A 15,782-nucleotide genomic window follows, 5' to 3' on the forward strand; every position below is an offset into this window, starting at 1 on the left:
AATCCCAAAGAAAGGCAATGCCAAAGAATGCTCAAACTATCACACAATTACACTCATCTCACACGCTAGTAAAGTAATGCTCAAAATTCTCCAGGCCAGGCTTCAACAGTATGTAAACCATGAACTTCCAGATGTTCAAGCTGGGTTTAGAAAAGGCAGAGGAACCAGAGATCAAGTTGCCGACATCTGTTGGATCATCGAAAAAGCAAGAGAAATCCAGAAAAACATCTACTTCTGCTTTATTGACTATGCCAAAGCCTTTGACTGTGTGGATCACAATAAACTGTGGGAAATTCTTAAAGAGATGGGAATACCAGACCACCTGATCTGCCTCCTGAGAAATCTGTATGTAGGTCAGGAAGCAACAGTTAAAACTGGACATGGAACAACAGACTGGTTTCAAATAGGAAAAGGAATACATCAAGGCTGTCTATTGTCACCCTGCTTATTTAACTTACATGCAGAGTACATTATGAGAAATGCTGGGCTGGAGGAAGCACAAGCTGGAATCAAGATTGCTGGGAGAAATATCAATAACCTCAGATATTCAGATGACACCACCCTTATGGCAGAAAGTGAAGAACTAAACAGCCTCTTGATGAAAGTGAAGGAGGACAGTGAAAAAGTTGGCTTAAAACTCAACATTCAGAAAACTAAGATCATGGCATCTGGTCCCATCACTTCATGGCAAATAGATGGGGAAACACTGGAAATAGTGACAGACTTTATTTTGGCGGGCTCCAAAATCACTGCAGGTAGTGACTGCAGCCATGAAATTAAAAGACACTTTCCCCTTGGAAGAAAAGTTATGACCAACCTAGACAGCATATTAAAAAGCAGAGACATTACTTTGCCAACAAAGGTCCGTCTAGTCAGAGATACGGTTTTTCCAGTAGTCATGTATGGATGTAAGAGTTGAACTATAAAAAAGCTGACTGCTGAAGAATTAATGCTTTTGAATTGTGGTGTTGGATAAGACTCTTGAGAGCCCTTTGGACTGCAAGGAGATCCAACTGGTCCATCCTAAAGGAAATCAGTCCTGAATATTCAGTGGAAGGACTGATGTTAAAGCTGAAACTCCAATACCTTGGGCACCTGATGCAAAGAACTGACTCATTTGAAAAGACCCTGATGCTGGGAAAGATTGAAGGCAGGCAGAGAAGGGGACAACAGAGGATGAGATGGTTAGATGTCATCACTGACTCAATGGATATGAGTTTGGGTGAACTCCAGGAGTTGGTGATGGACAGGGAGGCCTGGCGTGCTGCAGTGCATGGGGTTGCAAAGAGTTGGACATAACTGAGTGACTGAACTAAACTGAACTGAGTTGAGGTAGTAATTATAAGCTGCAATTTTATTAATTTTGTTAAAGGAAATAAGGGTTTTTGAGTGGCAGCTTTAAGGGGAATATTGTTTCAGCCCTGAGGGACAATGGTGGCATGGAGACATTATTGCAGACAAGACATTGCATTAGACAGCCCAGCATCTCAGAATATTATCTCTCTTTAGGGAGGCAAAGTTTCTCCATCTAGAGGGTGTGTATCATGTAGGTTGACAAGAGCACCATGTAGACTGCTAGGAAGTGGACTGGAGTTCCACAGACACAGGTCAGTAAGTGGCTTAGGGCTGTTGTGTCAATTATTTCTACCTGGAGGGTAACCACGAGGCCTGAAGGACCAGAGATGCAAGCGTCTGAGTGTCTGGCACACAGCGGTTATCCATAAAGCCACTATAAGCGCTTGAAGGGAGAATATATAGGGTGGGAGAAATCTTTCCCTCATGTTACTCCCGAAACCAAACAGCATAACATATTTAAGGTTTCAGGCTAAAGGCCATTTCAAGACTTGCAGGACCAAAAAAAGAAAAGAAAAAAACAACTGACACTCAATTTGAATTATAAAATTAAAAAGGCTGAATTTTCCAAGCGTAAGTAATGTGAAACACAATTGAAATTCCAAGATTGACTTTACTATGGAAAAATACAAACACATTTGAGTCTTTCCACAGAGCAGCCAGAGTGGACATAATTGGCCTGTTTTGAAACTGGAGTCATTTGACACAGCCACACCTCTGCAAGCCCTCTTGTGGCTGTCATTCTCCCTGGGGAAAAAGGATAGCAGGATAATTTTCACAAATTTTTACACCCAAAAAGGGATTATGAGGGAAGAAGAAGCTCCCAGAGAAAAAAAAATACTTGGATGTGAAGAGCAATACAATTTTAACACGTTTTGAGTTTCTTAGAAACTATGCTGAGTTTCTCAGAAACATTGCTAGGGTTTTGGTAGGATTTAATCACCAGATCTTTGTTCTAGATTTTTGTGTTCTATTTTTCACTCACAGATAACTCACTAGCATGAGCCCGGAAGTTACGTGTTCTGGTACAAATACCTAACGGGCAATTTCAAAATTCAAGACCATGTGAATCTTGGAGGTTTGTTGCTTAAGCAAAACTTACATAAAATTCTTTGCTAATCTAACAAGAAACATAACAAAAAGCTGTTTTAGGTATCCAGTTTTCAATCCACTTCAACATGCCTGAAATTAAAACACTTAGAGCTTTTAAGTCATGACTCTGGATTCAGACCAAGAGAAAAAGGTGTAAGCGCAGGACCTGTCTTTTCTTTCCCCTTACCTGTGTCCTCCTGCAGAGGTGTGACCTCAGGCCTGTAGGCAACTACTCAGCCCTTTAGTTTGCAACTGAAAAACCAGAGTCCTGGACTAGATGGATGGTTTTTGAGCTTCACTGCACTGGATACTCATTGTTTCCTAGAAACTGAGGGCTTTGCTAAAGAAAGGGGGTATGGGGCAAAGTGGAAGTGATGTAGGTGGAACTTCCAGCCCGTTTTGCTTTTCATTAAAGCACTTCTGTTAACATCCAGTTCACAAATTAGTCTTCCCAAAAATATTTCGTTTGGGACTTCTCTGGAGGTCCAGTGGTTAAGAATGTGCCTTGCAACTCAAGGGACGCTGATTCGATTCCTTTCAGGGATCTAAGATCTCAGATGCCACGGGCAACTAAACCCACACACCACAACTAGAGAGAAACCCACGTGCCTCAATGAAGACCCGGCACAGCCAAATGAATACATTTTAAAAGAAAGAGATTTTGTTTAAGTGAAGTGAAAGTCACTCAGTCGTGTCCGACTCTGTGACCCCATAGACTGTACAGTCCATAGGATTCTCCAGGCCAGAATACTGAAGTGGGCAGGCTTTCCCTTCTCCAGGGGATCTTCCCAACCCAGGGACTGAATCCAGGTCTCCCGCATTGCAGGCAGAGTCTTTACCAGCTGAGCGGTCAGGGAAGCCTGATTATGTTTAAAGCGATTTACAAAGTTTGACAACTTCTAGATCATAGGATGGAGACTGTTGCCGGATTGAACAGCTTATGAGACTCTTCCAGTGTGATGCTTCTATAATTCCTTGCCCGTCCCAGATGGTTACAACGCTGCTCTCTTGAGTCAACCTAGTGACTCCAGTTCCCCAGGCCCTGGCAGAGTCAGGGACAATGTCACACTGACCAGACTCCCTAACAGCCAAGGTGTGTGCCTGCTGCCCGCTGCCTGGACACGCAGCCTGTGCCCAGCCTCTCACAGGGAGGGCCCCTTCCAGCACGTCTTTGCCTGCGCTGGAGCGCCTCTGTTGAAGCTGTCCTCACCCTCCGTATCGTGCTGTGAAGAGGAGAGGAGTTCATCTCCTTGAGGGTGCTTTCCAATCCCTCTCACCGCTGCTCACTCACGGGTTCCTTCACTTGGCTGAGGGACTTGTGGTTAAATGATTAGAGAGGAAACACGCTCTTTCAAATCAATTCAACAAATACTGCAGCAAGATTTACGCATGAGATGTGTTAGCATGACAAGGAAAGCAAATTGGTACAGTGAGAAAAGTCCTGAGAAAGCAAACCTGACGTGGTGGGGAAGGCGGGCGACCCCATCAAGCGCTCACGTGGAACACACGCCAGTGTTTCTCAGCTTTACACTGTACTTCTTTCAAGGAAGAGGGGTGGGGCTCTAAGGAAAGGAAGCTGCAGATTCAGGCCAGCTTGCCTCACCAAGGGTGTAACAGATAGTACTATGGCCCCAAGACACTTCTGTGGAACATGAATAATGAATATACGTTTTTCATTATCTAGCCAGTTATTTATTTTAATTTGCACACAGAAATAACAACCCATTAAGCTATGATTTTATGGATATGACAGACTATACTGAGGCAAAACTTTTAGAGGAAATTTAAAGAAAAGTACAAAAATAATATAAGAGGTGTCACTCATATTTGGCAAAACTCATGATGGAGGTGGAAGGATTAATGGAGATCAGAAAACTTAGGGCTAGACCAGGTACAGATACTCTCCTATCCCGTATTTCTGGTAAAGCTAATCTGTGAAACTGCGTACAGACTTCTCTTAAAGTCATGTTAAGGTGTCCCATGTTTGCTTGTTTTTTTGTATTTTTTGAAATGTGTTTCTTTTAAAAATGTTTATTTACTTTTTAATTTTGTTGCATCAGGTCTTAGTTATGGCATGCAGGTGAAATCTTTTGTTGTCATTTGGGAAGGTCCCCTGGAGAAGAGCCTGGCAACCCACTCCAGTATTCTTGCCTGGAGAATCCCAAGGACAAAGGAGGCTGGTGGGCTACAGCACATGGTCCCATAGCATCAGACATGACTGAATGACGAGTCCTTTCACTTTAGGGACTCTAGCATGGCACGCGGACTTAGTTGTTCCGAGGCCCGTGGGATCTTGCCCTCCCCCGCCCCGCCACCAAAGACTGAGCCTGTGTCCCTGCATTGTAAGGCAGATTCCTAACCACTGGGCCACTAGGGAAGGCCATGTTTCTTTATTAATTACCCTTATCCCACCATAATTGGTGCACAGAAGATGCTAAATAAGGTCTTTGAAATGGATGAATATATAAATACTTGAATGAGTAAATAAAGAAGAAATAATTGCTTTCTATCCCCAAGGAGCAGACGTGTGCTCACACTGAGGAGAATGAGGATGATTAAAAATAAGATCTCAGACTCACACTTGATCATCTGCTAGCTTCTGGCTCACCTGATGGGCCTGACAGTTTTCAGAGAAGGATTCCACTCGTCCCGTGATCCTGCTGGGCAGTGTCTACACCCGGTAGGGAGTTACCACATACCCCACCTGTGGATGGGGGTCTTCTCAGGCCAGATTCTCAAATCCTGGGCCTGAATGAAGATTAAGGGAAACTATGGTGCTATGAAATAGTGTACAAGGCAGTTTAGCAAAGATGGAAAGAAACTCCTCTGAACGCAGAAGAAAATGTGAGTGTTAATTCATGTCCGAGTCTTTGTAACCCCATGGACTGTAGCCTGCCCGGCTCCTTTGTACATGGGATTCTCCAAGCAGGAATACTGGAGTGGGTAGCCATTCTCTTCTCCAAGGGATCTTCCTGACCCAGAGATGGAATCTGGGTCTCCTGCATCACAGGCAGATTCTTTACCATCTAGGCCACTAGGGAACCCAGGAGAGCCACCCACAAATGAATGCCTGTCTGTGCATGTGCCGAGCAGCTGTAGGGCATACGTGTCAGCAGTTTTGCCCTTTGCTTGGAAACCAAGGTGTGTGTGTGTACCCAGAGCACTTTATAACCAGCAGAATCAAGTAGCAAAGCCTGCTATTTATTATTTTTTTTTAAGTCCGTGGAGTACTCTGTGATCTGTGTATATAAGAAGGTCTCTCTCAAACAGGATAGAAATGAATTGGAGAAAACAATTGCTTACATGGTGGATACGTCTCCTTAGCCCACGTCCTGTTTGATAGTAATGAAGATTGCAACACCAAACGACCCCAGATATTCTGCTTGGAGTCACCGTTTGTGATGATTGCTCATAGCTAATCAAAGGATGTTATGAAATATGAGTCAGACAGCTGCTGGCTTCCTGGAAGTTCCAGAACCTGTATATAAAGAGGGAGCTTCCTAGTTGAGACACTGGAGCAGCAGAGAAGTAGGAGCTATCAGATTCCTTAAGCTGAGAAGGAAGGAAGAGACCAGCATGCCCAGACTGCCTCTGCTGCTGCTGCTACTCTGGGGTGCAGGGTCCCACGGCTTCCCAGCAGCGACTTCAGAACAAGATGTGGAGACGGTGCAGGTAAATGCTGAACTTCACATGCCTAAGACGCAAAAGACTTATTTGTGGTTTTCCACAATATAACAGAATAGTATCAGTATGCAGTTCTGGTGGTGATTTAGTAACTAATTCGTGTCCAACTCTTCGTGACCCCATGAACTGCAGACCACCAGGCTCCTCTGTCCATGGGCTTCCCCCAATGAGCATACTGACATGGGTTGCCATTATCTTCCCCAGGGGATATTCCTGACCCAGGAATCGAAGCCAGGTCTCCTGCATTGCAGGTGGACTCCTGCATTGTGGGCAGATTCCTGCATTGCAGCTGGATTCTTTACTGTCTGAGCTATGAGTGAAGCCCCCAGTAATGGTATAATAGAGTTTATTTAAGGATGGATTTCCTACAAAGAGAGATTTTTGCCAGAAAGCGTATTCTCCCCACAGATGTATCTAGCTGTGCATAGACTCTCATTTTCCAGTTAAAAGTGATAGGGAACTAAAGAAATAATATACAAATATGTCTCTATAAAATTGTAATTCTGACTTCATAGTAAATAGTGGTAGGAAGAATTCTACTCCAAAATGAGTTTCCACCAACAATAAGGATAATAAGGACCATGCAACCTAAGTGGAACCTTTAAACGTAGTTCTTTGTGTCAGGTATGACAGTATAAACCATCAGTATTTAGTAAAACTGGAGGATTTCCCACTCAGTGTTTTGATAATTTTATCTTTCATCAGAAATACCTGGAAAATTACTACAACCTGAACAGTGATGGGAAGAAAGTTGAAAGGCAGAGAAACGGTGGCCTCATAACTGAAAAGCTGAAGCAAATGCAAAAATTCTTCGGGCTGAGAGTGACTGGGAAACCAGATGCTGAAACCCTGAATGTGATGAAGCAGCCCAGATGTGGGGTGCCCGACGTGACTCAGTTTGTTCTTACTCCAGGAAATCCTCGTTGGGAGAACACAAACTTGACCTACAGGTAATCAGATTGAGCACCGGAGTGGGAACGCTCTTTCCCATCAGAGCCATGAGAAATGAAATCTGATGGGTCTGTGTTTTATTTCACTTGAAGGATTGAGAATTACACCCCAGACCTGTCAAGAGCAGATGTGGACCAAGCCATTGAGAAAGCCTTTCAACTCTGGAGCAATGTCACACCCTTGACCTTCACCAAGGTCTCTGAGGGTCAAGCGGACATAATGATATCCTTTGTCAGGGGAGGTAAGGTCTTTTTGTAGCACGAAAGTATTCTTACCTTAACTTCCCCTTGCCCTTGAATCTCTTCAGCTTTGTAGATAGATTTCCTTGTTTAAAAAAGAGTGTTGATTTTACAGACTTAAGAAGGAAACAAGATCTCATTTGCTACAAATCTGTTGGCCTCTTAGCAAAGTTAATGCTTACTCTCCTGGGTTAAACTAAGTAAGAATCTAGAGAAACATCTGATGAATTCTGTTTCTTGCAGATCATCGTGACAATTCTCCCTTTGACGGACCTGGTGGAAACCTTGCTCATGCTTTTCAACCAGGTGCAAATATCGGAGGAGACGCTCATTTTGATGATGATGAAAGGTGGACCAATGATTTTCAAAGTAAGTCAGCTTGTTTTGCCTCTCTCAACCCTCCCCTCTCCTCCCACCTTCTCAGTTCATTGTAATATTGGTTGATTTAACTGAAAGAATGCGTTAATAGAAATAGGTACTTTGCTGCTACCACTTGGAAAATTAACAACACATTTAGAAAATATAAGAGAATTACTTCTGTTAGTAAAGCTATCTTATTGGTTACAAATGGGCTACTCTGAAGTTTCTATTGAGAAAGTGTTGAAAATATTAATGTTTTCCTTGTGGGCATCTACACAGAATCTTTTTTTACTGGAAACACACCAAAGTGTAACAATGTTATTAAGATATCTAGAAATTAAGGGAGGAGATACTATATATTTTTTCTAAAATTTCCAGCATTAAGCATCTATCAGTCAATAAGTAGGAAAAAAATTGTTTATAGAAGAATACTGCTTCTCAGTGAAATAATATATGCCATATAACCACTGACAAGATTGACTAATCTGTGCTAGAGCCCTGGTTGGCTGAATTTGCTCTTTAATTGTAATCATAGAATTCAAGTTTTAACTAATCTCTTCACTGGTTTCCCAGATAGCTCAGTGGTGAAGAACCCACCTGCCAAATACAGGAGACTTGGGTTCAATCCTTGGGTCACAGAGATCCCTGGAGAAGGAAATGGAAACCCACTCCAGTATTCTTGCCTGGGAAATCCCAAGGACAGGGGAGCCTAGCAAGCTGCAGTCCATAGGGACACAAAGAGTCAGACATGCCTGAGCATGTAATCTCTTCACTATTAATGAATGTATCCTTCTCACCTTTCAGAAAAAAACAATTTATAGATTTCAAAAAGCTACAGATAAAATAAAACATTAATCCTTGTACAGTTGTAGATTACTTCTTAATTAAATGTCTCAAAACTGAAAACATTTCAAATAATTGCAAATGGGTTTATTGTCCCTTTTAGATTATAACTTGTATCGGGTGGCAGCTCATGAATTTGGACATTCCCTTGGACTTTCTCATTCTACTGACATTGGGGCCCTGATGTACCCCAGTTACATCTTCAGTGGTGATGTTCAGCTTGCTCAGGATGACATTGATGGGATCCAGGCCATCTATGGTGGGTATAAAGAAAAACAGTATGGACAAGGGGTCCTTAGAACATCCATTGCCTTATCTTTTAAGAAGCTTTCATTGGTTATGTAGTTTTCCAAAGCCAGGCAAAACTAACTTCAGATCTCTTGTTCCTTTAGGACCTTCCCAAAATCCTACTCAGCCAGTCGGCCCACAAACCCCAGAAGTGTGTGATAGCAAGCTAACTTTTGATGCTATAACTACAATTCGGGGAGAAGTGATGTTCTTCAAAGACCGGTAAGACAACAGTTCTTTGCATTTTGTATTTGTGATAATAATAGGACTCACTACTATGGGGCTATATGGGCTACTACTATGTTTCACATATTATTTATTACACTTGTTTCTATAAATAATTATAGTTATAATTAAGTATAAACAATAGCTTGCTCTTGCACAACATAATGAATTTTTAACAACTTTTTTTCCCAGTATGTATTCTGTCACTTGATTCTCAGAAAAATTACCACTGAAGTAGCACTCAGTAAATATAATTCCATTTTACAGATCGGTAAAGTAAAGCAGAGAGAAAGAAAGAGATCCTCAGGATACCGAGTTCACTGGCAGCAGAGCAGTAATCAGTCTTCTGACCTCTGCTTCAGGCCTCTTCCCATTTTTGTCACTCTTTGGGATGGTTAATTACATCAGAATTTTGTTAGGAGAAATTGGTCCTTTTCACAGCACCATCATGCTGTGTAGAGCCCTTTTAAGTATCATCTTGGAAGAGATAGCCGTTCCAAAGCCTGTGGTCAGAACAAGTCTCTGTGCCCCCAACCCTGGGAGGGGGCAAAGAGGGGTAGGCGCAGGGAGAACCCCCAGAAGCATGAGGTCCTGGCCCCAGGGGGTGGGGAATGGATGGTCACAGTGAGTTTCCATCCTCAGAGGAGGGTCCCAGAGCTCCCTAGGCAGCATGAGACCTTGAGAAGTCTAGGGTCCCCTTGCATGCAAGGAGTAGGGCTGCTCTGCATACAGTTCTGATTCCTAAAGGACCAGGAAAATAGTAACAGTCTTCTTCTGAACTGCACAGCCCAGCATGCATAGAAAGTAGGGGTGCTTTAAAAGGCTTCTCCTCGCTCTCCTCTTGAAGTGCTGTTCTACTGAGTTACAATCATAGCTACCCCAGAAGGCAGGAGAGTCAGCTCCTTCTGCTTCCTAGCCTGTGCTTTACTATCTCGAGTTTAAGAGATAAGGACGGATATACTCAGGGGGTGGCTCAGTGCTGGCGAGTGCTAGGAAAGATACCACTTTCCTCTCAGTACAGCAGGACATCTCATCAAAGCAAGTACTTGAGGGACGACCCCAAAGAACAAGGATGAGTCTAGTCCGCAAGACCTGAGAGGACACTGAGGTCATTTAGATGTCACCAAGTCGTGGAGACATGGACAGCAAGAAACAGTGACGGCGACTGGCCTGCCCCAGGTCTCACAGGCAGGCAGAGGCCACTGAATCAAGAAGGCCAGAGTCAGCCCTGCGGATCCACATGGCAGTTGATGCTTTGTCTTTACCCCAGTCCCTGTGGACCATAGAGTCAACTTTGTCATTAACAAATAATAGGCAGAGTCGGACATGACTGAAATGACTTAGCACATGTGGGACTGCAGAACCAACTTTGTGAACTGCCGGTCACAGGAGCACACAGGGAATGGCTAAGGTTTAAACTACCCTTTGCCTCTTATCAGTTGCATGGCCTTGGACACCTCCCTCTGCCCCCCTGACCTCAATTTCTAATCTGTGAGATGGAATCTCTTGTAATCTCTTACAGGATTTCTGTGAGGTAGGGCATTAAGTAGGTGGAGTGTGTACGAAATGCAGAATGCTAGTGTTGTGTTCTAGTCAGTTCCATTGGAGAATTTTGCAAGCTGGTTGTTAAACAGCATTATTAAAAGTTTAATTATATTAATTTAAAATTATATTTAAACCAAAGGTACTAAAAATAATTACAACTCATCCCTTTGGGTGTATGTGTGTGTGTGTGTGTGTGTGCATGTGTGTTAGTCACTCAGTCATGTCCAACTCTGTGACCCTGTGGACTGTAGCCCTGGCCTGCCAGGCTCCTCTGTCCATGGAATTCTCCAGGCAAGAATACTGGAGTGGGTAGCCATTCCTTTCTCCAGGGGATCTTTCCAGCCTAGGGACCAAACTCAGGTCTCCTCTGTTGCAGGTAGATTCTTTAGCTTCTGAGCCACCAGGGAAGGCCCCATCCCTTTGTATCCCTTTGCAATTATTTTGCTATATTTTTCTGTTTATTTATATTCCTGAGATGGCTTATGCCTGTATGGGGGAAATACTATACAGTGAGGTACCACTTCAAATCTGTTGAAATCTGCAGTGGTTGGAGTATTTCCACCAAGAAAGTAAGCAAAGGCTACAGACCAGAACTTCTCTCCACCTCCACTTTGGAGAGCTACATGTTAAACACTAACCCACAAGCCACCAGTGCCAGCCATAGAAGGGCCTGGATGACACCAGAACTTGCTATGTATTTGATCAAAATCTTTTTTTTTTTCAAATTAGGTTCTACATGCGCACAAATCCCTTCTACGCAGAAGTTGAGCTCAATTTCATTTCTGTTTTCTGGCCGCATCTCCCAAATGGACTTCATGCTGCTTATGAGGTTGCCGCCAGGGATGAGGTCCGGTTTTTCAAAGGTAATACGTTCAATTTTTGTTGTTCTTTAGTCACTAAGTCACGTCTGACTCTTTTGTGGCCCCATGGATTGTAGTCTGCCAGGCTCCTCTGTCCAGTTAGCTTTCAGTTTTTACCAGTTGGGGCTTCCCTGGTGGCTCAGAGGGTAAAGCATTTGCCTGCAGTGCGGGAGACCCAGGTTCGATCCCTGGGTGGGAAGATCCCCTGGAGAAGCGAATGGCAGCCCACTCCAGTATTCTTGCCTGGAAAATCCCATGGACAGAGGAGCTTGGTGGGCTACAGTCCACGAGGTCACAGAGTCGGACACGACTGAGCGACTTCACTTTCACTTTTACCAATTAAGTTTTCTTCTGCTTTGGGGCTCATGTATGAGATTACTACCAACTTTCTTTCCATGGACTTTGACAAACTGAGCAGTCATACCATATCAGTGGGAGTCCATCACCTTAGCTAAGAATTGCAGAGTGCATTTCTAAGGGAAAAAAATTGAGACACAGATTTCCTGGCTTGTTTATGAATCTGGACTTACGAAAGGATTTTCTGTGCAAACTATGTATTTTAAATCCTCTCCTTCTCCCTGGGCTGTCCAATAACAAAACTGAGAGGAACAGTGGAGTCGCTTGGTTTCCTAGAGCCTGTTTTCCGCAAGTTGCTTTCCTGAAGGGAGAAGCTGCCTCACAACAGCCAGATAGGGGTGCTGCAGCCTTGCCATCAGAGTATGCCTCACAGACCAGCTGTGCTGACGCTGTCCCAGGTCTGTGAGCATCACAGAATCACAGAATAAGGCCCCACAGCATAAGGCCCCAAAGTCCATCTATGTCATCAGATCTTACTCCAGACCTTCTTGAATGTTACCAAGATTCCCAGGCAATACATATGCACATTAAAGTGTGAAAAGTCATTAATTACCGCAAATTGAATGAGGCAAACTTTTTTATTCTATCAAAATAAAACCCCAATCCAATGATCAGCTCCTTACTTTGACAACACTATGCCAAATAACAGTTTTTCTGCAAATATGTTTGGCATAGTATAGACAAACGTTAAGACACCTGACTCAGTAATACTCTCAAGGCAAAGAACTGGAAACAATTCAGATGGGCAATAAACTTTGAAATGCACTTTCTAGCTCTTTTAGAATTAAAATAAATAGGATTTTAGATACACAAAGTTTCAAACTGCCCCCTCCCCCCAACATCGAGGGATAAATAAGATTTGTGCAATAAGAACAATGCTGGCTTCAAGATGTAAGACCAGTTTTATTTGACTTGGGGTTTACTAAGTATTGGAGCAGGAAAAGGCTACCCTTTCCAGTATTCTGACATGGAGAATTCCATGGACTCTATAGTTCACGGGGTCACAAAAAGTGAGACACGACTGAGCAACTTTCGCTTCACTTACTGAGTGAAACGTGCAGAATCTGGACACAGCCTAAATATAAGGATTTGGAACCATCTTCAAGTTAGATGTAATGATTTCTACCCAGGGTCTCAAGTCATTACAGACTGTGAGTCATTACAACCCTCTGGCCTTTAGGATACCTTGGGGTGAACTTCTGCAGCCTGTGGGCAACCTGGAGAAGCAAAGATTTCTATCCCTGTGGTGGCATAATGAACTCTTTAGTTGTTTGAACTTTGGAAAGAGGTCCCCAGCTCCATAAACTAGTCATTCCCAAAGCTCACTACAGATTAGAATCATCCAGGGGGAAAAAAAAAAAAAAACTTAAATATACTAATTTAATTGGTCTGGAGTAGGATATCAGCATCAGTATTTAGAAAAAACATAAAAATCTCCCTAAATGATTCTGATGTGCAGCAGGGACACTGCCCTCGCACATGAGAGCAAGCATTTAGCTGGAGATCTGCTTCCTGTCTACTGGTGCCCTTGGCAAGGGTTTTCATCCCAATTTCTTGATTGGCAGGTAACAAGTACTGGGCTGTTAGGGGGCAGGATGTGCTCCGCGGATACCCTAGGGACATCTACAGATCCTTTGGCTTTCCAAGAACGGTGAAGAGCATCGATGCTGCTGTTTCTGAGGAAGATACTGGGAAAACATACTTCTTTGTTGCCAACAAATGCTGGAGGTAAAGACTGGGTGCAGAACATGGGAGGATACCTGTTGTTTCTATGTAGAAGTTACTAGATTGAATCATTTAAGAGATGAGTCTCATATTGTCTTGGCTGGCTGCCTTTGCTGTGAATGGCAGTAGCTTGTCTAGTTGCAAAGTCTGTTGACCAGTAATGATCATATCTGTCCTAGAAATCCAGGAAGAATGTGAGCCTGAATTGAGAAAGATAATGTGAAGAGAAGGGCATTCATCTTCATAGAACTGCTGCAGCCACCAGGAACTTATCTTCCATTGCATTCAACATTAGTTTGGCACCCACTGGAGAAATTAGAATTAGGTGTTATAATTCAGAGCGACCTTTTAAATTTTCTAGTCCACCCAGCATCCTACTCACCTCATCTCACCTCCCATTTTATACATAATCTGTGAAAAAGTTTTTATTACGTTCTTGCTGATGAATTCCTCATATCTTTAACAAATAGTTCTGACATTCCAATTATTTTTTGACCAGGTATGATGAATATAAACAGTCCATGGATGCAGGTTATCCCAAAATGATAGAAGAAGACTTTCCTGGAATTGGCAACAAAGTTGATGCTGTTTTCCAGAAAGGCGGTAAGTGAGTTTATACATTCCTCTATTTTGTTGCCACAGAATGTCATCAGTATTGTTATTTAGAACAGAAAATACAAAAAATATTTATTCTTACAAATGACTTGGATTTTTTTAATAGTTCAGGTTAAACCTGGAAATCATTTGTATAATATAATGTCTCCTTTGTTTGACTTCTAGGATTTTTCTACTTCTTCCATGGAAAAAGGCAATACAAATTTGATCCCAAAACTAAGAGAATTTTGACTCTTCTAAAAGCTAATAGCTGGTTCAACTGCAGAAAAAATTGACCAATGTTTACAAGGTTAAACAGAAAAATATGTTTCACAAGGGAAAGTGTTTCCTAAAGAGCCGTGTGTTATGTTAGTCGCTCAGTCGTGTCCGACTCTTTGTGACCCCATGGACTGTAGCCCACCAGGCTCCTTTGTCCATGGGATTCTCCAGGCAAGAATACTGGAGTGGGTTGCCATTTCCTTCTCCATGAAGAGCCATATATCTAAATAAAATAAAGTTATTAAGTATAATCTTATTTTAAATTATAATCTCATTTATACCTCATTCAGCACTTTTTTGTGATTTAGAATGTAATTTTTATATACTACTGTAATTTAGTTCCACAAATGAGGCCTAACTAAGGTCAGGTTTATAACTTATGGATTCATATGGGCCAGTTTTACAATGAGAGAAACTCTTCTGGAAAATATAAGACTCTGACATTGATAGTGGAAAACACTCTCAGTGATGTCTTCTCTCAAGAAAGAAAGAGACGAGATATGACCCTTCACCAGAAGAAAAACAATTCAAGAACTATGAGCAACCACTACTACCATCCTGGTATGCAAGGGACAGCTTTGTTATAAAGTGTTTTACGTTTGAAATAAAGCCATCCTTGTCTCTACTATTTCTTAAACTTTCTATTATGTTTGTTATGTTATTATTTCTGATTTTAAAGGCACACGGAGATTTTCAAATTTGAAATATTGCAAATATGCAATATACTCATGTGTGAAATGAGAATAGATGAAAAGTTCAGATATTCCCCCATTCTCATGGAATTTACATCATACAGAAGGGGGGAGAATCAATTTTCCATGCCCTTATAAGGGTTCCAAAATTGGTTTTAGGTAAGCTGAGTGACAGCATGGCGGCGCTTTCTAAGGGCCTGTCCTCTTCTCTCCTTCTGAGTACATGGAAGGATTATATTTTCCACAGTTCAGTTCCCCGCAGATGTGGAAGGGAGGGGTGGGAAGTGGCACCTGGAAAGTCCTGGCCAGTGGAGTGTGCCCAGAAGTGACCACTGTCACTTCCGGATGGAAACCCTGGATGCTGGTGCAAACTTCTCCAGCGCTGTGGGGACTGCAGAAGCATGCGTGCCCAGTCGTCAGTGTCCAACTCTTTGCGACCATCTCCTCCAGGGATCTTCCCAACCCAGACATCGAGCCTGTGTCTCCTGCATCTTCTGCATTGCAGGAGGATTCTTTATTGCCAAGCCACTGGGGAAGCTGCTGAAGAAGCACAGTTTGAGAGAGTTTCCACAAGGTGGAAGAAGCCTGAATTCTTGGGCCAACGCTCTGAACAGTCACGCAAAACCTCAGTAGATTTCACGTAAGAAATAAACGTTCATTGTGCTAAGCTATCAAGATTTTAGATTTTGTTAAAG

The 15,782-nt window shown here is 42.7% G+C and overlaps 1 protein-coding gene across 1 annotated transcript; it reads left to right on the plus strand.

The window, feature by feature from the left end:
- Positions 1-3,563: 3,563 nt before the first annotated feature.
- MMP1 (matrix metallopeptidase 1) lies at positions 3,564-15,023 on the plus strand. The gene is made up of 10 exons (XM_069554798.1): positions 3,564-6,117; positions 6,835-7,079; positions 7,173-7,321; positions 7,563-7,688; positions 8,626-8,781; positions 8,915-9,032; positions 11,310-11,443; positions 13,363-13,525; positions 14,022-14,125; positions 14,303-15,023. The coding sequence occupies exons 1-10, from the start codon at positions 6,022-6,024 to the stop codon at positions 14,410-14,412; spliced, it is 1,401 nt and encodes a 466-aa protein (XP_069410899.1). The 5' UTR covers positions 3,564-6,021; the 3' UTR covers positions 14,413-15,023.
- The last annotated feature ends 759 nt before the right edge of the window (positions 15,024-15,782 follow it).

This window comes from Ovis canadensis, chromosome 15 (assembly GCF_042477335.2).
Source record: "Ovis canadensis isolate MfBH-ARS-UI-01 breed Bighorn chromosome 15, ARS-UI_OviCan_v2, whole genome shotgun sequence".
In the NCBI taxonomy this organism is placed as follows: domain Eukaryota; kingdom Metazoa; phylum Chordata; class Mammalia; order Artiodactyla; family Bovidae; genus Ovis; species Ovis canadensis.

Coding starts and splice junctions, on each gene's coding strand:
- MMP1 (XM_069554798.1), top strand. CDS start 6,022: ATGCCCAGACTGCCTCTGCTGCTGCTGCTACTCTGGGGTGCAGGGTCC. Junction 8,782..8,914: donor TGGGATCCAGGCCATCTATG/GTGGGTATAAAG, acceptor TTGTTCCTTTAG/GACCTTCCCAAAATCCTACT. Junction 13,526..14,021: donor GTTGCCAACAAATGCTGGAG/GTAAAGACTGGG, acceptor TTTTTTGACCAG/GTATGATGAATATAAACAGT.